The 25670-nt window shown below is 45.0% G+C and overlaps 1 protein-coding gene across 5 annotated transcripts in view; it reads right to left on the minus strand.

Annotated features, from left to right (window-relative positions):
• Window positions 1-20319, minus strand: part of LOC311108288 (gephyrin-like) — a gene marked incomplete at its 5' end in the record, with an annotated part of 91533 nt that extends 71214 nt beyond the window's left edge. For all 5 annotated transcript variants that reach the window (XM_084150916.1, XM_084150914.1, XM_084150913.1 and 2 more), the window contains one exon: window positions 20256-20319. In XM_084150916.1, the coding sequence (XP_084007042.1) occupies window positions 20256-20319 (64 nt within the window). The remainder of the gene's footprint in view (window positions 1-20255) is intronic.
• Window positions 20320-25670: the final 5351 nt, after the last annotated feature.

Below are 25670 nucleotides of genomic sequence, written 5' to 3' on the forward strand. Positions count from 1 at the left end.
GAGAGGAGTCAGTGCGACACTATGCTATACCTGCTACTGCGGAGGGGTGACAACTGGAGGAGGGAACAACCCAAACAGTAGCAAAACTGGTAGCCACGCTAGCACTGCAGCTAATAGGTATTTGAACACGTTTAGTTAGTGTGTTGCACACGATGCTGGACCTAGGATTCTTCACTCACTCACTCACTCACACACACACACACACGCACACACTGCTCAATCAAACCCCACACTATCGTTCTCTTTCCTTCTCTCAGCAGATGTGCAGAGAGAGACTGCTGCTCCTCCAGCCCAGCTGAGGCCCAGGCAGGGCCAAGCCAAGCTCTCCTCATCCCAAGAGAGACAGCTCCATGCTGGGCTGGGCTGTGAAGAAGAGAGGGGGTGATCGGTGGAGGGAGAGATGATGGGTTTAAGAGTGCAATTCACACTGGAGGAGAGAGAGAAGAGAGGGGGAGGAGACAGGAGGAGAGCGGGACTGAGGGGAGAGGAGAGAATAGAGGGAGGAGGAAAGACAGAGGAAATATAAAGGAGCGAGAGGGGGGAGAAGGGAGAGACAGAAGAGAGAGGTCTGAAGAGAGGAATAGAGAGGAGTGAGAGGGAAAGGAGATGGAGGGAAGGGAAGGGAGGGCGGGAGGGAGAGGAACGTGTAGAGAGGCTGTCTCTGCACCATGGAGCGCAACAGGGCCATTGAGAGTTCAGCTAAGCACTGAACACGATTGGAGGGATGGGGGAGAGAAAGGAGAGGAGAGGAGGAGAGGCGGAGAGGGGAGGAGGAGAGTGGAGGAGGAAAGAAGGATAGGAGGAGAGGGGAGGAGGAGAGAAATAGATGAGGAGAGGGGGGAGGAGAGGGGAGGAGGAGAGGAGTAGAGGAGTAGAGGAAGAGAGGAGTAGAGGAGAGGAGGAGAGGAAGAGAAGGGGAGAGGGGAGGGGGATAGGGGAGGAGGAGAGGGGGGAGGAGAGGGGAGGGGGGAGGAGAGGGGGGGGGGGAGATGGAGGGAGAAACACACACACACATACACACAAACGAGCACACACACTCCTTAGGTCTTTGAGTGTAAGAGTGAGGACATGGAGGAGGGGGGCAGAGAGGGATGGAGCGAGAGATTGAAAGAGAAAGAGTGAGGGGGATGGAGAGAGGTAGAGAGAGAGAGAAATCTAAAAATAGGCCTAGATAGATACAGGGAAAGAGAGAGAGAGAGCGATTGTGCTGACCCTCAGTGTTCACCCCAGCTTCAGAGGCCTGCTCCCCCTGGCAGTCTCCACTGGAATAAATAAAACATGAGAGAGACTGGGCCCCAATGCCAGGCCAGGCACTTAGTCAGTAACCTGGCACTGGGGCCCCACACACGCATGGATGGATGGATGGACAAACACACACACACACACACAAATGCACGTGCACGTACACGCATACACACACACACGCACAGGAGCATGCAACACACGAACGGTTGGGCGGATGGATGGATGCTCTCACACACACACACAAACACGCACACACACGTTTGCACACACGGGAAGAAGTGCAAGCAGGCACACATGGGCATGCACACTCACATACACACACACACACACACACACACACACACACACACACTCCAACTGCAATACACCGACACACGATACACCCCCTCAAACTGACCACCAAAACACACTGAAATAGACACACTCAAAACACAGACACAACACATGCAAACACCGACACAACACACTCGTACACACATTCTCTCCTGTGTCACCACAACACACCCACACAGAACACTGTTCACTACTTCTCTATCTCATGTACACACACAAGCAAGAGCATGTATAGGCAATAGCCATACAAGCTCCTATAAGGACAGTTTCCCGGCCACAGATGAATCCTAGTCATGTACTAAAAAGCACTTTTAAATGGAGATACTTCATATTCAATCTCATACTTCCTCTCCTTTGTATAGCCCAGACCCAATATCACTTTTTAGTAATCTCTCTTTCTCCCTCCCTCTCCTCTCCTCTACTCTCCCTTTCTTCCTTAGCACTCACCTGAACCTTTTTGCAGAAACCCAGGCAGAGAAGGCTGCTTGGTAGAGTGCCCGCAGCTCTGCACAAAGCCCTCTCTTATTGATGTTTTATTAACATGACCATAAATATTGAAGAGACACTTACTAATGAAGCCACAGAGAAAAAGTTGCAGAGACAATTTGCAGTGCAGTGCAGTGGGGGGAAGATGGGGACTCTCTCTCTTCCCCTTACTACTTTAATCTTTTATTTTTATTTTTTTGTGTGACCACAATGCCCCCTCGACTTTCCTTCTTTCTCCTCTTCTCTCCTCCTTTTCCAATCATAATTTCTACCCCTCTTTTCTGGCCTCCCTCTCTAACTCTCTCTTCTCCTCATCACTAGTATCAGATCAATGTGATTGGAGGGATTGAAGTTGTGGCCACCCTATTGGCCACACCCCACATGAATATGAATCAACTCTTTGAGGGAAAGGTAAAGGGAGATACCTAGTCAGTTGTACAACTGAACGCATTCAACCAAAATGTGTCTTCCACATTTAACCCAACCCCTCTGAATCATCGGCGCCTGGGGAGTAGTTGTTGTGGTGGTTAACTGCCTTGCACAAGGGCAGATATTTCCACCTTGCCAGCTCGGGGATTCGAACAAGTAACCTTTCGGTTACTGTCCCAAAGCTCTAACCGCTAGGCTACTGATAACTCATGGGGCTAGTATAACAAGGTCAGAGCTCTGATGACGATATGGCAATGATGATGATGAATGCGTCTGTGAACACGCATGACATTATAATCAAACCAGTAGTTTACCCCTTAGCATGACATTTCCATGTTGGGAGACCCCAGGGCTAGTGGGCTAGTCAACTCTCTCATGGCATTTAGAGGGGCTGTTTGCACACTGCTCCTGTTAGGGTGCAGTGTGTGGTTCTCACTGTGTGTGTGCGTGTGTGTGTATACTGCACCATGTATGTATGAACAGTGCTTTTTATCCAGTCCAAGTGACCTTTGAAGAAGAGATTGTTACTGTAATGTCAAACACACTATATCTCTGGATAGATAAAAGGATAAACTAAGAGAAATAGCATTGACTCCTCCATTGGGAGCTGATAGTAGTGATTGGGGAAAAAAACGATACAGTTACTATGACAGACCTATTAATTTGGCGATATTATATCTATACTTTGACTCCAAGTATCGATTTTAATTTACATTTTTATTTTGCTTAGTTGCGTTAGCTAGCGCTAGTCGGCTGTACCTGTGCCAAAATGCTGGTATTTTTCATCTTATAGCTTGTTCTCCATCTTCTTTTTAAATAGTGAGCCGACATGTTTTCAGCACTTTTATTTCTGTGACTGATCAAAACTAATTTGATCATACTCACTCTTATCTCTCTGCAGCAGGAGATAGAGGGAGGATGCCAGATTGGGGCACATTCAACAAATCTAATCTGACAAAGTGGATATTCCTCAAATCCGGCATGATTGATGTATTGTAACAGGCCCACAATGTTGTTACTAAAGTCCGACTTGGATATATTTGGCTGTTTTCGTTGCATAACATTTAGAAATAGTCCCTTTTTTCAGGTTTAGAAGAAGTGACTGCTAAATGCTAACTCCTGTTCGTATAAGCTGGTAGCATAGCTAGCATACAGAAATCGGTGGTGGTAGTCAAAGTAGTTTTTAACTGCAGTGCAGTTGATTGGTGACGATGACATGAACATGTGTTGGGGTTGACATCCATACAAGCATTAGACTCAGATTTGTACCTCAACATAGTGTGAAATACACATTTAATCAATAACCTAAATGTAGGCTGATTTTGCTGGGGGGCAATGAGGAGATTCAGGCTTTTTTCCCCACAGCATCTTTCCCCCTAACGTTTCCATGGCATTGCCATTGTTTTGGTTGAGTTCCATTGACCTCTTTACTGCATCTAATGTGAGAATCACAATGCATATCGTATTGGCACCTAAGTATAGTGATAATATCATATTGTGAGGTCCCTGGAAATTCCCAGCCCTAGCTGATAGTATGTAGCAATGTAGCACAACTGAGTTTCTAGTTATCTATGCTGTTCGCAGGACTATCAGGCAGTGTGCAGGACAACCCTGGGTCCATCTTAAGGACCCATATGCTTTATATACCATAGAATTGCAATGTTGGCTGTTTTGGACTCTATTTTCATGTATTCGCCCATCATCCAACTCCACTAGTGATTGTTCTGGGTCGTATTCATTAGGCATAACACTGAAGAGTGAGTACCTGGTTTTGTCCAATAAGAACAGCTCGTTTTCATTTTCCATTAAAAAACATTTTACTACGGTGTGGCAAAATGACAATGACCCAGTACCATCGGCACTATTAGTTAGCTCAGGTACTATTCTCTTATTAATGCTCTTGAGGCTCTGCGAGCGATGCTATTGATTTCTATAGGAATCTGCGGCCATTTATATTCCTGCACATTTCTGATCTCTATCCCCCACCCCATGTTTCCAACTTCATGTCCTCTCCTGCTAGCTAGGCTGCTGATACTGGGAAACCCACAGTAGCTCCCATCAGGAACATGACGATCAGTGATTCTACCATACACACATGCACTCTCGTACGTACATATGCATGAAAACACACACAGGATACACACACACACACACACACATTTTAGCTCATTTAATATGACTAAAGATAATAGTCCATAAGTGGACAGTACTTAATTAGGCTGTATTAGAAATGGATGGTTAACATTAGCTAAAAAGCCTCTCTCGAACATCGGCTTTTAGGGGCTTTAAGTGAAATGCATGCATTGAGGAGCTAATCAAATCAACTATTGATTGCTCTTGCCTTGATGTGCTCCCAGCAATTGTAAGAGCCCCTTTACCAATGAGAATCAGGGGTCAGCGGTTAGGGGTAAAGCTAGGGTTGGGGTCATGCGAGCGAAGGGTCATGCGAGCTAAGGGTCAAGGTTAGGGTCAGAGTTGACCGTTTGTGGTCATTGACAGGGTCAGATATCGGGGTTACGATATGAACCCATATAGACCAGGGGAGTCATTTTGACTTGCATCAGTAGCCATGTTGGGAAAGTAAATGCCCATCCTCTGACTCAAACCCTGGGTCGCGTTCATTAGGGCACACCGTAGCAAAACACTTCGCATCAGAAAAAATGTTTCTCTCCGTTTCAAGACGTTTTTCTTCCATTTTGTGCCTACTGAACATGACCACGGCTTTAGTCATGATGACAGCCATGCCTCAAGAGATACAGCTGTCAAGGCGATTCAGGAGAAGGGAACACGGAGCATATTGTAAGTGACACGCTGTTCAAACGTTGTTCACTAAGTGGAACGTTGATCTAAATTCCTCCGATTTGGGCATAGGGGCGTCCAACTTGTCCCCATGTGGCGTTGGCAGTGCCATCCCCTGCCATGCTCTGGTCCACCGGCTGCCCGCCACTGCCCTCGCCGTGACAGCTCCCAGTCACTGCCCGGCGTTCCCGCAAATCCCATTTCATGCCAGAGATGTTCCAGAAAGGCAAAACAAAGGCAGATATGCACAGCTGCGGCTTGAGCGCATTGTGCCGACAATCAACGTGAAATCAGTGGAACAAAGCAGAAAGCAGAACTCTGCTGCCGTAACAAACACTCCCAACGATGCAGTATGCAGCACGAGAGGCTATTATGCTCATGCTGCTGGTAGTGTGTGTGTGTAGTTTATTGGAGTACAAGTTCTACTGCATCTTGAAGGTCAACCACGCTCTTAGTTCAGCATGAGCTGACATGTAACCGCTTTTATTAAATATATTAGCAAAGTGTAGGCTAATGAGGGAGGTGTGTGTACGTGCGTGTGTGTAAGCGCGTGTGTGTGCGCGTGTGTGAGAGAGAGAAATATCCAACCTCAAATTCATCAGCAGTCAATCTAGCCAAAGAATTTCAACGATATACTACATAGTTCTTATGTTAGGTCCATATGACTCCTATCTGAGGTTGTATATGAGGGTGAAACATATCCATTGGCTACAGAGGACAAGCAGGGAACTGGTGCTTCTATCAACATGGGGTAAGATTTACATAATCTCTCGTTGACATATTCTCGTGAACAGATAAATCTGTTAAGGCTCAAGTAGAATTATGTGATTACGAGCAGCAGTAGTTCCTGGTTTGGGGTTTTCGTTGTTGATTATTTGGACAAATCAGGATTGAGCAAAGGCGATGCTGAAACTGGTGCTGGGACTTTCAAGCTTGTGTGCGGATGATAAACGGTTTCCACTAGATTCCACAGCCACAAAGTCTGTAGTTGATAGGCGGAACCACCACATGCTGTTAGCTGTCCTTAGCTGGCACCACTCAACAACACTTCCCTCTGCAAAGTGAAACTACAAACCCATTGTACTAGCTTAGCCTTTTACTGCAGTGGGCTAAATCAGGGTCACACAGAGTGTTTCTTGGTAGTCTTAAACAAATCTACTTTAAAACAAAAGTATACACCTCACACACATGGTTATAGGGGATTTTAAAAAAGAAGACACTTGTACCATGTCAGATATAGAGTTGAAATGTATTCCATTTTGAGTTTGCATCCCAATATCACACTTGATATACATCACAGAAGACTGAAATATAACAAAACCGTTTGACATAGAAACACTAGACTTTCGGAAATATGTTGATTAATTATGAAATTAATATTAATAACATTCCACCCATGAGGCCACTAGAGGGCAATTTGGTCATTTGACTGCTGGAAAGGCCTACTAGGAACTTCCACTAACTCTAGTTGACAGGGTTTAGGCTTCGTCCTCCCCTCACTGGAAGAGCTATGCTGTGATGGTATGAGTGTGTGTGTTAGTGTGTGTTATTGCATGAGTGTATGTGATTTCCCACGACACTGGGCCTAGGAGTCTTCTCACACACACACACACACACACACACACACACACACACACACACACACAGACACACACAGACACACACACACACAGTGCCCCAGGCCCATCTGCACTAATGAAGCAGGCTGTAAGCAGCTACCTTCATTACATTCAATCCTCTGGACGGTGTCAGCAATTACATCGCAGCTTCCCACTGTCAGAGCACAAGCTGCAGAGAGACCCTCTATCTCTCACACACATGCCAGTATGCACGCAAACACACACAAACACACAGGAGGAAACACTTGGCTTTCTTCTCAAGGCCTCTCCTTGCTGAGACTACATGCTGGGAGGAGCTCCTGTTTATCAGTGGTGGGTGTTTCGCTCTCTGGCTCATCTCCCTAAAACATAGTAACACAGCCCCTATAGACACAACTAGAACTGGGCCCACCACAACACAGGAGAGAAGAAAAGAGGGGGAGAGAGGAGGGGAGGGAAGAGGGAGAGGAAATTAGATGAAGGGAGGGAGTGGCATTGGAGGGAGAGGAGAAGGGGCACAGGAGGGAAGAGAAGTAAACGTTGTTTTTACAGAAAAGGAAGAGTAGGGTATCCCCAGGATACCCAATACACAGAAACTAAAATGTGAAATCTCCTGCCTGCAACACTCTCCCCTCTTCATCAACGTGATAAAAAATTGCAAAATTGTCTACACCCGACATGTCAATCAAAGGTGTGGTTTATGCAATCCACAACCACATGTCTGAAAGTACAGTCTGTTCCAATGGGGGCCATTACTGTATTAACATTTGATGTCCAGATGACATGATCTGAGAGGGTTTCGTTGTAGCACACGGGGAAACATGAGGAACGCATGAGGCTCAATAATGAAAAGAGGAGAAAGAGAGGCCACACGCGGGCCAGGTCAGCCATCAATTATACTCATTAGAGGGACGCTGCACTCCTCTATTATTCACACTTACACACTCCCCCTCTTTCTGCATCACTCCCTTACTTACAGGGGTACGATAATATAAAAAGACAGGTAAGGAGAGAGAAAGAGGTGGAGAAAGAGACAGAGAGAGGGAGAGAGATGTGAAAAGAAAAAGATAGAAAGCTGAAAAGAATGAAAGAGGGGGACAGAAATATTACAAGACAGGTGAGGTGAGAGGTGGAGCGAGAGACAGAAGCCCCGTTTATACCTGGTGCCAACATGGGTCTGTTGTCCTGATCTTGTCTACATTCTGATTGTGCCCACATTACCAGAAATGGGTCTACACATGGTATTTAAATGTATCTGTTATCTGTCCACTCTGTATGCATTGTGAACTGATTTCCTGGTCCCTCCCTTATGATAATTATTTCACAGCTATTCTTTCAAAAGAATATTCATTTATTCATTGTAAGACATATATTGATGTAATCAGACAATGGTGCCACCTGTCAATGATTTTAGAGGGTGGAATAATGATGATTGAAATGGTTTCTCTGTCCAGATCTGTGTACACCTGTAAGATACCCAGACACAATGCTTGTCTGACTATGTGTCTTTTGATTGTCTACACTTGTCACAATGTGGACAAGCTCAGGACAAAGGATACAATTTAGAACCTGGTATAAACGGGGCTACAAAAAGAGGGAGAATGGCAGGAAGAGACTTCCTCATATCATACATTCCTAAAACATTTTCAACCAACCACCATTGATAGCAATTGATTAGCAAAATTGATGTCAATATAAATTATGTATAAACATGCAAATTACCAATATAATTACTGTCAATATTCTTTAATTATGCAGGCAATCACCATGCTCATTCGATGGCGACTGTAGTGTAAACCTACTTTGTAGGAAAAGCAATTGATTTCATTTGAAGTACTGCAACAGGACAAATATTACAGACAGAGAGTAAAACAAATGGTGCTATAACCAAAAAGTATTCAATGGCTCGCTTTATATATATCTTCAAAAAGGTTCTCTATATAGAAGCACATAGCATCCTTATTTTTAGCAGTGTGTTCAGTTCAGCCCATTTTGATTCTGTCTGAGAAATGCTAAGGATTCTGATATTTCTTTTGGGGAATTTGTGTGCTACCTGTCATTTTGGTAGGCGAGAACTGAACACTTCTTTCAACTCAGAGAAGACTAAGTGCCTTTCCTGGAATCTGTCTGTTCAGAAGGGTGCAAAATCACAAAACATTTAGATATAAATGCATTTTGTAGAACATATGATATTTTGTCATGTAGAATTGGCCGTCATGTCAGTTCTATTCATTACATTTCTATCTGCAATGTTCTGAACGTTTCACCTCTCTGAATATACCCCAGGTGATCACATACTCCATTTCTGGAAATGTCACACATCGATCAGTCGCATCTCACCTCACCTGTGACCACTTCTCCAGAAGACAAGGGTGGGGGGTCTGTCCGAGTGACAAGCCAATGGACAGTCTGGCAGAGTGACAATGAGGAAACAGCAGCCGTTGCCAATGGTGACAGCCAGAAGTCACACTGTTGTACTGTGCCTGTGCTTGTACCTCTCACAGTGGTGCTATTCTTGTCCAAGGAATTTTGTACTTTTTTTGTGATGTGATTGGCTTGTTACTGTGATGTTGTGTCTTGCTAGTGAGAGTTGCTGCTATCATAGTGTAAAGTAACGATTTGATGGCAGATTTTTGGACTGAACGTCAAAAACACGAGTTAGTTTGTCTTCCTTACACTTATACACTTGTAATACATGCATTCCATTGGAATGGGTCGACTTGACTAGCTCTCTCTCTCTCTCGCTCTCAAACAAAAAACAAATGTCAGAATACGGAAAAACAGACCGACACAAATAAGATTCGGTGACTTTTCTTCCCAGACAGAATCCCAGCAGCAGAAGTGGAAGGCATGAGGCAGGCAGCGAATGGAAGATTTAATAGCTTCAGCACTACAGAGAAGAGCTGAGCAAAAAGACTCCACTGTCTTCCTCTCATCATCACCTCCTAATTCCTGTCAGTGGCGTGTGTGTGTGTGTGAGTAAAAGTGTGTGTGGTGTATATGTGTGTGTGAAAGAGAGGGAGAGAGGGGGAGAAAAAGTGTGTGTGTGTGTGAACGTAGTTTATTGGAGTAAAAGTTATTCTGCATCTTGAAGGTCAACCACGCTAACTTAGTTCAGCACTCATATTCTAAAATATATGAGCAAAGTGTAGGCTAATTAGGGAGGTGTGTGTATGTACATGCGTGTGTGTAAGTGTGTGTGTGTGTGTGTGCGCGCGCATGTGAGAGAGAGAAATATCCAACCTCAAGTTCATTCATCAGTTTGAACTTGAGGTTTGTGTGTGTGTATGTATGTGTGTGTTTGGCGTAGTCATGGACGGAGGCTGCTATCTGCTAGCCTGTTCCTCTGTGAATAGTTATCTTCTACTCACTGCTGTGGAGGAGACATGCTCTTGGATGATCTGAGAACTGGTTTGTGTTCATTAGGCAGCTAACGGAAGAACACGGACTGAAAGAGGGAGGGACGAAGTTGAAACACCCATTGTCATTTTCAAAACATTTTACTACACTGTGCCCTAATGAATACAAACGTTGTGAATATACCATTTAACTGAGGCACTAGTGTGGTCCTCTGTAGCTCAGTTGGTAGAGCATTAACTCCAAGATAGTGGGTTCGATTCCTGGGACAAAACAATACGTAATAAAAATATATATACACTACCGTTCAAAAGTTTGGGTTCACTTAGAAATGTCCTTGTTTTCGAAAGAAAATCATTTTTTTTGTCCATTAAAATAACATCAAATTGATCAGAAATACAGTGTAGACATTGTTAATGTTGTAAATGGCTATTGTAGCTGGAAACGGCTGATTTTGTATGGAATATCTACATAGGCGTATAGAGGCCCATTATCAGCAACCATCAGTCCTGTGGTCCAATGGCACGTTGTGTTTGCTAATCCAAGTTTATCATTTTAAACCCTTTAGAAAACCCTTTTGCAATTATGTAAGCACAGCTGAAAACTGTTGTGCTGATTAAAGAAGCAATAAAACCTTCTGGCCTTCTTGAGACTAGTTGAGTATTTGGACCATCAGCAATTGTGGGTTCGATTACAGGCTCAAAATGGCCAGAAACAAATAACTTTCTTCTGAAACTCGTCAGTCTATTCTTGTTCTGAGAAATGAAGGCTATTCCATGCGAGAAATTGCCAAGAAACTGAAGATCTCGTACAACGCTGTGTACTACTCCCTTCACAGAACAATGCAAACTGGCTCTAACCAGAATAGAAAGAGGAGTGGGAGGCCATGGTGCACAACTGAGCAAGAGGACAAATACATTAGAGTGTCTAGTTTGAGAAACAGACGCCTCACAGGTCCTCAACTGGCAGCTTCATTAAATAGTACCCGCAAAACAACAGTCTCAACGTCAACAGTGAAGAGGCGACTCTGGGATGCTGACCTTCTAAGCAGAGTTGCAAAGAAAAAGCCATATCTCAGACTGGCCACTAAAAATAAAAGATTAACACGGGCAAAAGAACACAGACACTGGACAGAGGAAGATTGGAAAAAAGTGTTATGGACAGACTAATCGAAGTTTGAGGTGTTCGGATCGCAAAGAAGAACATTGATGCCATCTGTCAAGCATGGCATCAATAGCAATAGCTATTTAGGGAAGAAGTAGTCAGCTGGTATTCTGTCTATAATGGAGTGGCCAGCACAGTCACCGGATATCAACCCTATTGAGCTGTTGTGGGAGCAGCTTGACCGTATGGTACGTAAGAAGTGCCCATCAAGCCAATCCAACTTGTTGGAGGTGCTTCAGGAAGCATAGGGTGAAATCTCTTCAGATTACCTCAACAAACTGACAACTAGAATGCCAAAGGTCTGCAAGGCTGTAATTGCTGCAAATGGAGGATTCTTTGACGAAAGCAAAGTTTGAAGGACACAATTATTATTTCAATTAAAAATCACTATTTCTAACCTTGTCAATGACTACATTTCCTATTCATTTGGCTATATGTCCTATTCAAACTCATTTCATGTATGTTTTCATGGAAAACAAGGACATTTCTAAGTGACCCCAAACCTTTGAACGGTAGTGTATATTCTCAGTGTACAATACTACAAAGTCTATCCATCACCACTAGTTACACACAGTGACATTGTAGTGTGTTTTTGGAATAATCATCCCTTACAAGCTCCAATAACTCTTTCTGTAACACATTGTATGAATCAAAAACAACAGCTTCAATATGATATAAATATAACATGTATCCTACATCTTATCCATGCAATTTCATGTAAGTATCAAGTCTCCAAGGTAACAGAGCCGTGTAGAGCACATACTGGAGTGCGGCATCAAAATAATGATGCAATGAATGTATCTATAAGGAAAAATACATAAATATTGTATGTACTCTTAAAAAAAAGAAAGGAAAATGTAAAAAAAAAGGAAGAAAATAAAATAAAATAAAAAAGGAATGTTGACCCGAATCAGCCATGTTAGCTTTTCAGTCAGAAAGGACAGGATGACACGATATTGATGGAGCTAAACATTGAAGGAAGATCCCACGACTACTTCATTGGAATAGCCAACATTATGCTAGATAGATGCTAGCCCAAAAACTCTCCCAAGACTTGAAACATGAAAGGGCTCTATATTTCAGAGCTCTATTAGATGTGGAAGGATAAAAAACGTGAGGAGGCACGCTGAGGCTGATGAATTGATGCTACCCTTCATGCCCTGATTAACACCAGCAACCAGTGCACAGGAGAAGAGATGAATGAGGATGGAGGGATGGAGGGCAGTACAGACAGACCATAGAGTGACTCATCACTTAAAACATACACTTATTTATTTCCACCATGACTTGATCCATTAATTATCATATAAGACGAGAGAGCACCTTGCCTGACCCATTCTAGACCAGACTTGAACCCTTTTCACACTACCACGCCAACACAAACCGTACTGTTCTGGATAAGATATTGTCTTTTTAAATTGTTCTTTCCAGCACGGTATCAGTCTTGATTATCCTCCCTAGACAAAGGCTAGACTCAAGCTGCCTTCATGCTAATGCTAACCTTCAACACATTCAAGTTCCATCCGTAGTATCAACACTGTTAGCATTCAGTGCTAACATGGGCTTTCTCACATACAGAAGGCCAAACGTTACCCTTATCCATCACTCTCTCCCTTATCATCAACTTCACATTAATGACAGATGATGAGTGCATTATTAGTTGAGACACGTTCACAATTAAATTCCCAACAATGTCCTTACCTACCTAGCCAACTCTGGGAATGCATTTTTCAGCCCTGATGGAGCACACTTCTCTGGAGGGTTTACAAGAGCCTGTGAGAGTCTGTTCATCCACCAAATAACGTTGGCCTCTCTTCCCAAATTCAACATCAAATTAAGATATATTTACATTGAGTATGGTTGATTTCTATGAGCTATAGAGATAGAGAGAGATGAGATGATTAGAGATGAGATTTTTACTGTCTGTTTCCCAGAAATAGCACTTTATATCTACACTGCTCCTTTACCAAAAAGAGAGGGAGAACGATAGAAAGGGAGGGAGAGAGGGAGAGAGAGAGTGAGACATGGAAACCATGTGTTTGATCTATTTGATACCATTGCACTCATTACCACAAGCCTGTCCACCCCAACCACCTAGAGTCTAGCGCTATCCTATAGATAGCCACAGGACAAGACAAGGTGAAACCTACTGTAAACAGACAATGAAAATTGTATCTCTCTTAACATAACCAAAGGAGTGCCACAAGGCTCAACACTAGGTACTTTACTGTTCACTATTTACATTAATAATATTGGTTTGTCCCTTAATAATAAGAACTGGGGCTTACACCTCTAAGTGGATGACACTGTATTACACACTCACATACAGTACCAGTCAAAGGTTTGGACACACCTACTCATTGCAGGATTTTACTTTATTTTTACTATTTTCTACATTGTAGAATAATAGTGAAGACATCAAAACTTTGAAATTCTTCAAATTAGCCACCCTTTGCCTTTATGACAGTCCAAATTTGAGATTTTTGGTTCCAACCGCCGTGTCTTTGTGAGACGCAGAGTAGGTGAACGGATGATCTTCGCATGTGTGGTTCCCACCGTGAAGCATGGAGGAGGAGTTGTGATGGTGTGGGGGTGCTTTGCTGGTGACACTTTTGGTGACTTATTTAGAATTCAAGGCACACTTAACCAGTATGGCTACCACAGCATTCTACAGCGATACGCCATCCCATCTGGTTTGCGCTTAGTGGGACTATCATTTGTTTTTCAACAGGACAATTACCCAAAACACACCTCCAGGTTGTGTAAGGGCTATTTGACCAAAGAGAGTGAAGGGGTGCTGCATCAGATGACCTGGCCTCCACGATCACCCAACCTCAACCCAACTGAGATGGTTTGGGATGAGTTTGACCGTAGAGTGAAGGAAAAGCAAAGTGCTCATGCACACTCACACACATACACACATACAGTCTTGTATAACTAACCTTGTGGGGACACACAATTCAGTTCCAATCAAATTCCTATTTTCCCTAACCCCTATCCCTAAACCTAACCCGTACCCTTATCCTAACCTTAACCCTATCTCCTAACCCCAACCCTAAAACTAGCTCCTAAGCCTAAACTTAATTCTAACCCTAACACTAATCCTAACCTTAACCCTAAACCCCCTAGAAATAGCATTTGACCTTGTGGGGAATAACAAAAATGTCCCCAGTTTATCAACTTTTTGTTTGTTTACTATTCTTGTGGGGACCTCTGGGCCCCAGAAGCATGCGCGCGCGCGCGCGCACAGACAGACAGACAGACAGACAGACAGACAGACAGACAGACAGACAGACAGACAGACAGACAGACAGACAGACAGACAGACAGACAGACAGACAGACAGACAGACAGACAGACAGACAGACAGACAGACAGACAGACAGACAGACAGACAGACAGACAGACAGACAGACAGACAGACAGACAGACAGACAGACAGACAGACAGACAGACAGACAGACAGACAGACAGACAGACAGACAGACAGACAGACAGACAGACAGACAGACAGACAGACAGACAGACAGACAGACAGACAGACAGACAGACAGACAGACAGACAGACAGACAGACAGACAGACAGACAGACAGACAGACAGACAGACAGACAGACAGACAGACAGACAGACAGACAGACAGACAGACAGACAGACAGACAGACAGACAGACAGACAGACAGACAGACAGACAGACAGACAGACAGACAGACAGACAGACAGACAGACAGACAGACAGACAGACAGACAGACAGACAGACAGACAGACAGACAGACAGACAGACAGACAGACAGACAGACAGACAGACAGACAGACAGACAGACAGACAGACAGACAGACAGACAGACAGACAGACAGACAGACAGACAGACAGACAGACAGACAGACAGACAGACAGACAGACAGACAGACAGACAGACAGACAGACAGACAGACAGACAGACAGACAGACAGACAGACAGACAGACAGACAGACAGACAGACAGACAGACAGACAGACAGACAGACAGACAGACAGACAGACAGACAGACAGACAGACAGACAGACAGACAGACAGACAGACAGACAGACAGACAGACAGACAGACAGACAGACAGACAGACAGACAGACAGACAGACAGACAGACAGACAGACAGACAGACAGACAGACAGACAGACAGACAGACAGACAGACAGACAGACAGACAGACAGACAGACAGACAGACAGACAGACAGACAGACAGACAGACAGACAGACAGACAGACAGACAGACAGACAGACAGACAGACAGACAGACAGACAGACAGACAGACAGACAGACAGACAGACAGACAGACAGACAGACAGACAGACAGACAGACAGACAGACAGACAGACAGACAGACAGACAGACAGACAGACAGACAGACAGACAGACAGACAGACAGACAGACAGACAGACAGACAGACAGACAGACAGACAGACAGACAGACAGACAGACAGACAGACAGACAGACAGACAGACAGACAGACAGACAGACAGACAGACAGACAGACAGACAGACAGACAGACAGACAGACAGACAGACAGACAGACAGACAGACAGACAGACAGACAGACAGACAGACAGACAGACAGACAGACAGACAGACAGACAGACAGACAGACAGACAGACAGACAGACAGACAGACAGACAGACAGACAGACAGACAGACAGACAGACAGACAGACAGACAGACAGACAGACAGACAGACAGACAGACAGACAGACAGACAGACAGACAGACAGACAGACAGACAGACAGACAGACAGACAGACAGACAGACAGAATAAGTAACTGTAAAATATTAAACCCTGTATTCCCTGCATTGCCTCACCATCACCAACCTACTTCTAGACCCTGTAGCCCTCCTTTATATCCTCCCTATGGAAAGGTGGTGGTAGCCCCTTTAGGAGGGGAAATCCCACAGAGCCTGCCTTCTCCCTCCCCACCTGCCCTTACCAATCCCCCTTATCTCCCTCCTTCCCTCCCTCCACCCCCTCCGTGGAGGAATCATAATGAAAAATCACATTCGACCACAAACGGACAGTGACACACGAATAAAGACTCTATTTCACCGTTTGCGAGCGATGCTAAATATTGGGGCGTCTGGTGTCGATTCATGTCTTTCTGAGATGTACGTTTGGAGCTGGAGCACCGCCCACACATCTCTCTCTCTCTCCCGCGCTCTCTGTCTCTCTCTGAGCTTCTCTCAGTTGCTACAGCTGAGAGAATAAATGAGTGAAAAAAAGAGAGCGAGAGATGGAGAATGTGTGTTGTCTGCCGCAGAGAGGAGATTTCCGACCCAGGCCTCTCTCTCATTGGCAGGTTGCTACTGAGTGTTTACTGTCCATGTCTGTCTTTTCAGCAGCATGGGTGTGTGTGTGTTTGTGTGTGTGTGTGGGTGTTTGTCTGTCAATGTGTGAGTGTGTGTATCTGTCAATATGTGTGTGTGTGTGTATCTGTCAGTTTGTGAGTATGTGTCTGTATGTGTGTGTGTGTGTGTGTGTGTGTGAGTGTGTGTGTGTGTGTGTGCAACCCACACACTATCAGTAGCCCAGCATCAATGGGCTGTAATGCTGTTTACACCATCAATCAAGCTACAGCACTCTGCAATAGTCATGTAGTGTGTTGTAGCACATACAGGCTTTCTACAGATTAAAAGCCACTGAATGGGTTTTGCACTGAGCTGTTTCACTGTGTTCATGGGAAGTATGCATACAGTAGCTATATTTGGGACCAGGGGAGTTTGTGTTTCAACCAGAGCTCAATGTTAGTGCACAAAGACAGAGAGAACATACACATGCACGCAGATGAACACACGCACACACACACACACACACCCAGCCCATGCCTTCTGCGTCAGAACACACACTCTCTGCATGGTGTATCCATCTCCCCTAGCAGCACCACAACACAATGAGGCCACACAGGCTGTTGGGGAGCTGTATGATGTGTGTGTGTGTGTGTGTGTGTGTGTGTGTGTGTGTGTGTGTGTGTGAGAGAGGGAATGCAGAGGGAGTCATTAGAAAGGTGGAGGGAGACACACACAAACACTCACAGGACAGGAGGACGGTTAGCTAGGAGAGCGTGTTGGAGAAAGGTCTTGTCCACACCGTCAGGCAGGCCCAGATAGAGAGACAATTAAAACAATCTCTCTCTCTCTATTGCTCCACATGCAAAAAGGAAACAAACCTGTCACAGCATGAGAAGCTTTTTAATGCTCACATTTGTAGGATGACATATTTGACAGGTGTCAGTCAGTAATTTTTGTTCAACCTAATCATTTCTTCTCTGATTTTCCACAAATATATCCACAAACAAATCCTTGCATCCATTTCCCCACATCCTTACAATACACATTGCACCAATAATGTCTATCCAAAGGCAACCTCCTGGCAAACCTAGAGCAAATCCTGACGATACATCCAAACGCACCACTATAGAGGTTCGAGATATCCACCCCTCCTTTGGCCAGCCTGAGCCATGTCCTCCCCTGCTATCATTTGCATTGGCTCTATAGAGTGGGCAGATCTACATTCTTAATCCTACTTCTACATTGGATATACCATTCTTCATTGGATCTATACAGCCTTTACATTCCTAAGTCTATATATCTAAAGACATCATCATAGAGGTTTGAGATCTACATCCCTCCACCCCTCCACCCCTGGCCTGAGCGGTGGCCGGCCAGTGATGTCCCCCTTCTCCCCTGGGCCCTGCTGTCACCACATCACCTGTCAGGCCACTGATGGAGAGGGAGGGTCAACTCATCTAATCCCCCTGTGGCTGTGGAGGAGGGATGGAGGGTTGACCCCTGACCTTCTCATGAGGCCAGATGGGGAGATTGGGGGGGAGGCAGCATTAGAATGCTGAGCACAGAGCTGCATGGTGCAGCAGGACTAATGATGGCACTCATAGATTATAGATGGCACTGTGTGGTCAGTGTGGTGTTATTGTAGAGGTTGGGAAGGATAGCAGGGAATATGTGGCGTTTATTTGTGGATGTTGTTGTTTTGGGTGATATCTAATATCAATATTTGATATTAGTGATATCTAATATTGAAAACACGTTTGGTGTTTAAAATGACTATTCTTTGCCAGGATTAAATTCTTGAAAGGTAAGGGGTCATAGAGTAAGATATTTTGGACCTAGATTTAGAACAACTAAATATACAGTAAACCTACCGTTTCATATGTCTGCATAGTCACTGTTTTTTTAAACCTCCGAAAACGTGTATTGGATTCCCAACATACCACCCCATTCCAACCCCAAGAGACAAAGAAAAAGAGCCGCAAAAAGAAACAGAAATGCAAATAAGAAGTGGGTTGTGTTTCTGCGTCCCCAAAATCTCCATATATATATATATATATATATATATATATATATATATATATATATGCAGGAAATGTCAACATTGCACCTCAAGATCAAACTAGCAATCTGTCACCACACTGGCTGGGGGGAGTAGAGGATTCGAGTGACTAACTCTACATATATTGGCTACATACAGAAATTAACCCGCTCTGTTTCGGTTTACATTATGCCTGAATGCTTATCAACGTGACGAAACTCGCTTTCTGACAGTGTATTTACCATCACACTGATTTGTGACTGACGCTGTTTCAGCACCCCGGACAACGCTGGAGCCCTCACTAGCTCTCCGTCCTTCTCTCTCTACCGCGCGAGGGAAGGCGGGGGGAGGGAGGGAAGAGGGGAGCGGGGTTTCCCTAGCAGATTTCAGGATCTACAGTCATTCCTCCATTGCTACACAATACCACCTTCCAACCGGATTTTCCATAACGGAGAATGTCATAGGCGATCACGAATACATGGCGATCATAATAAATGGAATCATCCAGCCCCCTCCATTACGCTTTTTCTCACCCGACACCTTCCCCAATTCAACAGCATCGCTACAGCAGCGGCAAGCCTGTATTTGTCCATATTAACCGTCGCTGGTTACATTTCTCTTTCATTTGCTTTCCTCTCATGACACCGCACGACTATTCGCCTTATTCAACATCACAGTTCTGAAAAAGAAACATGACAAAGCAAACAGACCTAAAAACATATAGAAATAGCCATTTTCAATGTCTTGTGTATAACAGTTTCAAGCCTATATATCGTTTCCCGATCGGTAGCCTAGGTCGACTCGTATTCTGCCCACGAAACCAGCAGCGCCTCTGTCACGTTAACCAGCCGCTTCAAGTAGCGATGTCATTCACAAATCAGTCACATATCATTCATTGCGTCTGCTTTGCAATGTATTCCGCAATTAACACGGGCATTTCTGTGCGCTTAAATACATACACTCATCATCAGCAACTGTCATTGGCTCCATTTGGAGAAATGCTGTGGTCAACCGCGTGTCAATAACGAAATACATACAGCGCGAGCATGTTTAGCTCCGAACACTGTCAGCTGTAATTTTCAGATTTGACAAGCAGAAGCAGATACGGGCTATGAATAATTCAACACACAAAACTGAGCCCTTCACCGAGAAAAACCGCCTCGCAAACGCCATGGCAACGAATGATACCGAACAGGTTTGTATGAATGTAGGCTACATTGTCATCTTCCGTCGCATTCAAGGATGTGTTAAATCAATTGGTCCGGTAAAAATAAGGGGGCTTCAAATCAACGTCGCTCCGCAAGTCGCTGACCAGCCGCGGAGAACTGCAAAATCAGCCAGAGACTGAGAGAGCCGCCACGCAAAATCAACCAACATGTAGCCTATGAGACGCCCGCGGGAGGCACCCCAACAGACAGCCAATGGAAATTAATTCACATTGTCACGGAGAAATATGAATCACTCAATACAATTCTACATTTACCTGTCAAGACTCCGACCCGGATTTGGTGGTCGTGGTTTGTTAAAATCATCCCGTCTGACGCCATGTTCAGCAGCGCTGTCGCCCGCACTGAGAACTCACGGCAGGGCCAAGAGCCGATCACATCGAACTTAGGGGGAGGGAATGAGGAGGATGAGGATGAGAAGGGAGGGAGGGGATGAGGAAGAAGAGCAGAGCTAGGCAAAAGAAGTGGAGGGCCGAGCGATCAAGACACCTTGATAGCTGGCCGTGCGCGGCAGAATGCCGAGGCCGTTTAAACCGCACACATCACTCAGCTGGCCGTCTGCCATGGTAGTAGTGTGGATTCCAGATTCATTCTTATGGAGACCACTATTGATTTCTCTATGAAGACTTTCAGAGAAACAGACAGGCTTTAAGCATTGCGTCGGTAATGCCACTCCAATTTTCACACATCATATGTGTGATGTCACACCGTCTATGGATAATAATAAATAATATGCCATTTAGCAGACGCTTTTATCCAAAGCGACTTACAGTCATGTGTGCATACATTTTTACGTATGGGTGGTCCCGGGGATCGAACCCACTACCCTGGCGTTACAAGCGCCATGCTCTACCAATTTTTTTTATTTTTTTTATTTCACCTTTATTTAACCAGGTAAGCCAGTTGAGAACAGGTTCTCATTTACAACTGCGACCTGGCCAAGATAAAGCAAAGTAGTGCAATAAAAACAATACAGAGTTACATATGGGGTAAAAAAAAACATAAAGTCAGAAATACAACAGAAAATATATATACAGTGTGTGCAAATGTAGCAAGTTATGGAGGTAAGGCAATAAATAGGCTATAGTGCAGAATAATTACAATAGTATTAACACTGGAATGCTAGATGTGCAAGAGAGTATGTGCAAATAGAGATACTGGGGTGCAAAAGAGCAAAATAAATAACAATATAGGGATGAGGTAGTTGGGTGGGCTAATTTCAGATGGGCTGTGTACAGGTGCAGTGATCGGTAAGGTGCTCTGACAACTGATGCTTAAAGTTATTGAGGGAGATAAGAGTCTCCAGCTTCAGAGATTTTTGCAATTCGTTCCAGTCATTGGCAGCAGAGAACTGGAAGGAATGGCGGCCAAAGGAGGTGTTGGCTTTGGGAATGACCAGAGAGATATACCTGCTGGAGCGCAGACTACGGGTGGGTGCTGCTATGGTGACCAATGAGCTAAGATAAGGCGGGGATTTGCCTAGCAGTGATTTATAGATGGCCTGGAGCCAGTGGGTTTGACGACGAACATGTAGTGAGGACCAGCCAACAAGAGCGTACAGGTCACAGTGGTGGGTAGTGTATGGGGCTTTGGAGACAAAACGGATGGCACTGTGATAGACTACATCCAATTTGCTGAGTAGAGTGTTGGAGGCTATTTTGTAAATGACATCGCCGAAGTCAAGGATCGGTAGGATATTCAGTTTTACGAGGGCATGTTTGGCAGCATGAGTGAAGGAGGCTTTGTTGCGAAATAGGAAGCCGATTCTAGATTTAACTTTGGATTGGAGATTCTTTATGTGAGTCTGGAAGTTGAGTTTACAGTCTAACCAGACACCTAGATATTTGTAGTTGTCCACATACTCTAGGTCAGACCCGTCGAGAGTGGTGATTCTAGTCGGGTGGGCGGGTGCTAGCAGCGTTCGATTGAAAAGCATGCATTTAGTTTTACTAGTGTTTAAGAGCAGTTGAAGGCTACTGAAGGATTGTTGTATGGCATTGAAGCTCGTTTGGAGGTTTGTTAACACAGTGTCCAATGAAGGGCCAGATGTATACAAAATGGTGTCGTCTGCGTAGAGGTGGATCTGAGAGTCACCAGCAGCAAGAGCGACATCATTGATATACACGGAGAAAAGTGTCGGCCCAAGAATTGAACCCTGTGGCACCCCCATAGAGACTGCCATAGGTCCAGACAACAGGCCCTCCGATTTGACACACTGAACTCTATCTGAGAAGTAGTTGGTGAACCAGGCGAGGCAGTCATTTGAGAAACCAAGGCTATTTAGTCTGCCAATAAGAATGCGGTGGTTGACAGAGTCGAAAGCCTTGGCCAGGTCGATGAAGACGGCTGCACAGTACTGTCTATTATCAATCGCGGTTATAATATCGTTTAGGACCTTGAGCGTGGCTGAAGTGCACCCGTGACCAGCTCGGAAACCGGATTGCATAGCGGAGAAGGTACGGTGGTATTCGAAATGGTCGATGATCTGTTTGTTAACTTGGCTTTCGAATACTTTCGAAAGGCAGGGCAGGATGGATATAGGTCTGTAGCAGTTTGGATCTAGAGTGTCACCCCCTTTGAAGAGGGGGATGACCGCGGCAGCTTTCCAATCTCTGGGGATCTCAGACGTTATGAAAGAGAGGTTGAACAGACTAGTAATAGGGGTTGCGACAATTTCGGCGGCTAGTTTTAGAAAGAAAGGGTCCAGATTGTCTAGCCCAGCTGATTTGTAGGGGTCCAGATTTTGCAGCGCTTTCAAAACATCAGCTGTCTGAATTTGTGTGAAGGAGAAGCGGGGGGGGGGGCATGGGCAAGTTGCAGCAGAGGGTGCAGAGTTGGTGGCCGGGTTAGTGGTAGCCAGATGGAAAGCATGGCCAGCTGTAGCAAAATGCTTGTTGAAATTCTCGATTATTGTAGATTTATCGGTGGTGATAGTGTTTCCTAGCCTCAGTGCAGTGGGCAGCTGGGAGGAAGTGCTCTTATTCTCCATGGACTTTACAGTGTCCCAAAACTTTTTGGAGTTAGTGCTACAGGATGCAAATTTCTGTTTGAAAAAGTTAGCCTTTGCTTTCCTGACTGCTTGTGTATATTGGTTCCTAACTTCCCTGAAAAGTTGCATATCGCGGGGGCTATTTGATGCTAATGCTGTACGCCACAGGATGTTTTTGTGCTGGTCAAGGGCAGTCAAGTCTGAGGAGAACCAGGGGCTATATCGGTTCTTAGTTCTGTATTTTTTGAATGGGGCATGTTTATTTAAGATTGAGAGGAAATTACTTTTAAGGAACAACCAGGCATCCTCTACTGACGGAATGAGATCTATATCCATCCAGGATACCTGGGCCAGGTCAATTAGGAAGGCCTCCTCGCTAAAGTGTTTTAGGGAGCGTTTGACAGTGATGAGGGGTGGTCGTTTGACCGCGGACCCGTTACGGACGCAGGCAATAAGGCAGTGATCGCTGAGATCCTGGTTGAAGACAGCTGAGGTGTATTTAGAGGGTATGTTAGTCAGGATGATATCTATGAGGGTACCCATGTTTACGGATTTAGGGTTGTACCTGGTAGGTTCGTTGATAATTTGCGTGAGGTTGAGGGCATCTAGCTTGGATTGTAGGATGGCTGGGGTATTAAGCATATCCCAATTTAGGTCACCAAGCAGTACAAACTCTGAGGATAAATGGGGGGCAATCAATTCACATATGGTGTCCAGGGCACAGCTGGGGGCTGAGGGGGGTCTGTAGCAAGCGGCAACAGTGAGAGACTTATTTCTGGAAAGGTGGATTTTTAGAAGTAGAAGCTCAAACTGTTTGGGCACAGACCTGGATAGTATGATGGAGCTCTGCAGGCTATCTCTACAGTAGATTGCAACTCCACCCCCTTTGGCAGTTCTATCTAGACGGAAAATGTTATAGTTGGGGATGGACATTTCAGAATTTTTGGTGGCCTTCCTGAGCCAGGATTCAGACACTGCTAGAACATCAGGGTTGGCAGAGTGTGCTAACGCAGTGAATAACTCAAACTTAGGAAGTAGACTTCTGATATTTATGTGCAAGAAACCAAGACTTTTGCGATTACAGAAGTCATCAAATGATAGCGCCTGGGGAGTAGGAGTGATACTGAGGGCTGCAGGGCCTGGGTTAGCCTCTACATCACCAGAGGAACAGAGGAGGACTAGAATAAGGATACGGCTAAAGGCTTTAAGAACTGGTCTTCTAGTGCGTTGGGTACATAGAATAAAGGGGGCAGATTTCCGGGTGTTATAGAAAAGATTCAGGGCATTATGTACAGACAAGGATATGGAAGGATATGAGTAAAGTGGAGGTAAACCTAAGCGTTGGGTAACAATGAAAGAGATAGTATCTCTAGAGGCATCAATTGAGTCGGTCTCTGAGTGTATGGGGGGAGGGACAAAGGAGCTATCTAAGGCAGGTTTAGCTAGGCTGGGGGGTCTACAGTGATATAGTACAATTAGAAATAACCGAAACAACAATAAACTAACCATGTTTGGGCTGAGGCTAAACATAAACAGGATGTAGTACCGTAAAAAGGAACAGTCCAGCAGATATCAGCTGTATAGCTGAGTTATCATAAGGTCCGGTGGTGAAGCACTTGTGAGTAAGAGGCCACGGATAGCGTGTGCTAGCGGGCCAGGGCTAGCAGATGGATGGAATCTTCGTGGTTAACGTCGTAACCACATCAGACGATTTCGTCGGCAGACCAGTCGTGTAGGATCGGCGGGGCTTCGTGTCAACACTAGGTGGTCCCGTCCGGTTGACAGAGAGGTAAATAGCCGGGAGATGGGCCTAGCTCAGGATGATTAGCCAGACCACAGCGTCCGTTTTGTTGTAGCCAGCTGGTAGCGATGAATCCGGAGTTAAAGGTCCAGTGATTCAGTGATTCCGGCGGAAAAACTGATATGATCTGGGTCGATAACGCGCTGTGCAGACTGGCCGAATATCCGGTGATCAATGTCCAATGATTAAAATTAATCCAGCGGAAAAAAATCCAATGTTTTGGGTGAAACACCGCTAGCTGTGGCTAATAGCAAGTAGCTAGTTCAGTAGCTAGTTCAGTTTAGTGAGTAAGAGGCCACGGATAGCGTGTGCTAGCGGGCCAGGGCTAGCCGATGGATGGAATCTTCGTGGTTAACGTCGTAACCACATCAGACGATTTCGTCGGCAGACCAGTCGTGTAGGATCGGCGGGGCTCCGTGTCAACACTAGGTGGTCCCGTCCGGTTGACAGAGAGGTAGATAGCCGGGAGATGGGCCTAGCTCAGGATGATTAGCCAGACCACAGCGTCCGTTTTGTTGTAGCCAGCTGGTAGCGATGAATCCGGAGTTAAAGGTCCAGTGATTCAGTGATTCCGGCGGAAAAACTGATATGTTCTGGGTCGATAACGCGCTGTGCAGACTGGCCGAATATCCGGTGATCAATTGAGCTACAGAGGACCACGGATCATAGCATATTAGGTGATGAAAAGGCACTTTTAGTCTATGAGGTGTTTGGGCATTATGCCTGCCTCGTATGAAATAGTAATGACCTGGAGATGTGAGGACTGAGTAGAACTACTGCGTTTCCATCCTCAGAAGCTCAAGAGAAGATCACAGTATGACCTGTAAAAATGCAACTGCATCCAGAGGCAAAAAGGCTGCTGTTTGGATTTTATCAATACAT

The sequence above is a fragment of the Coregonus lavaretus genome (genome assembly GCF_964263955.1).
Source record: "Coregonus lavaretus genome assembly, chromosome: 33".
Classification (NCBI taxonomy): Eukaryota; Metazoa; Chordata; class Actinopteri; order Salmoniformes; family Salmonidae; genus Coregonus; species Coregonus lavaretus.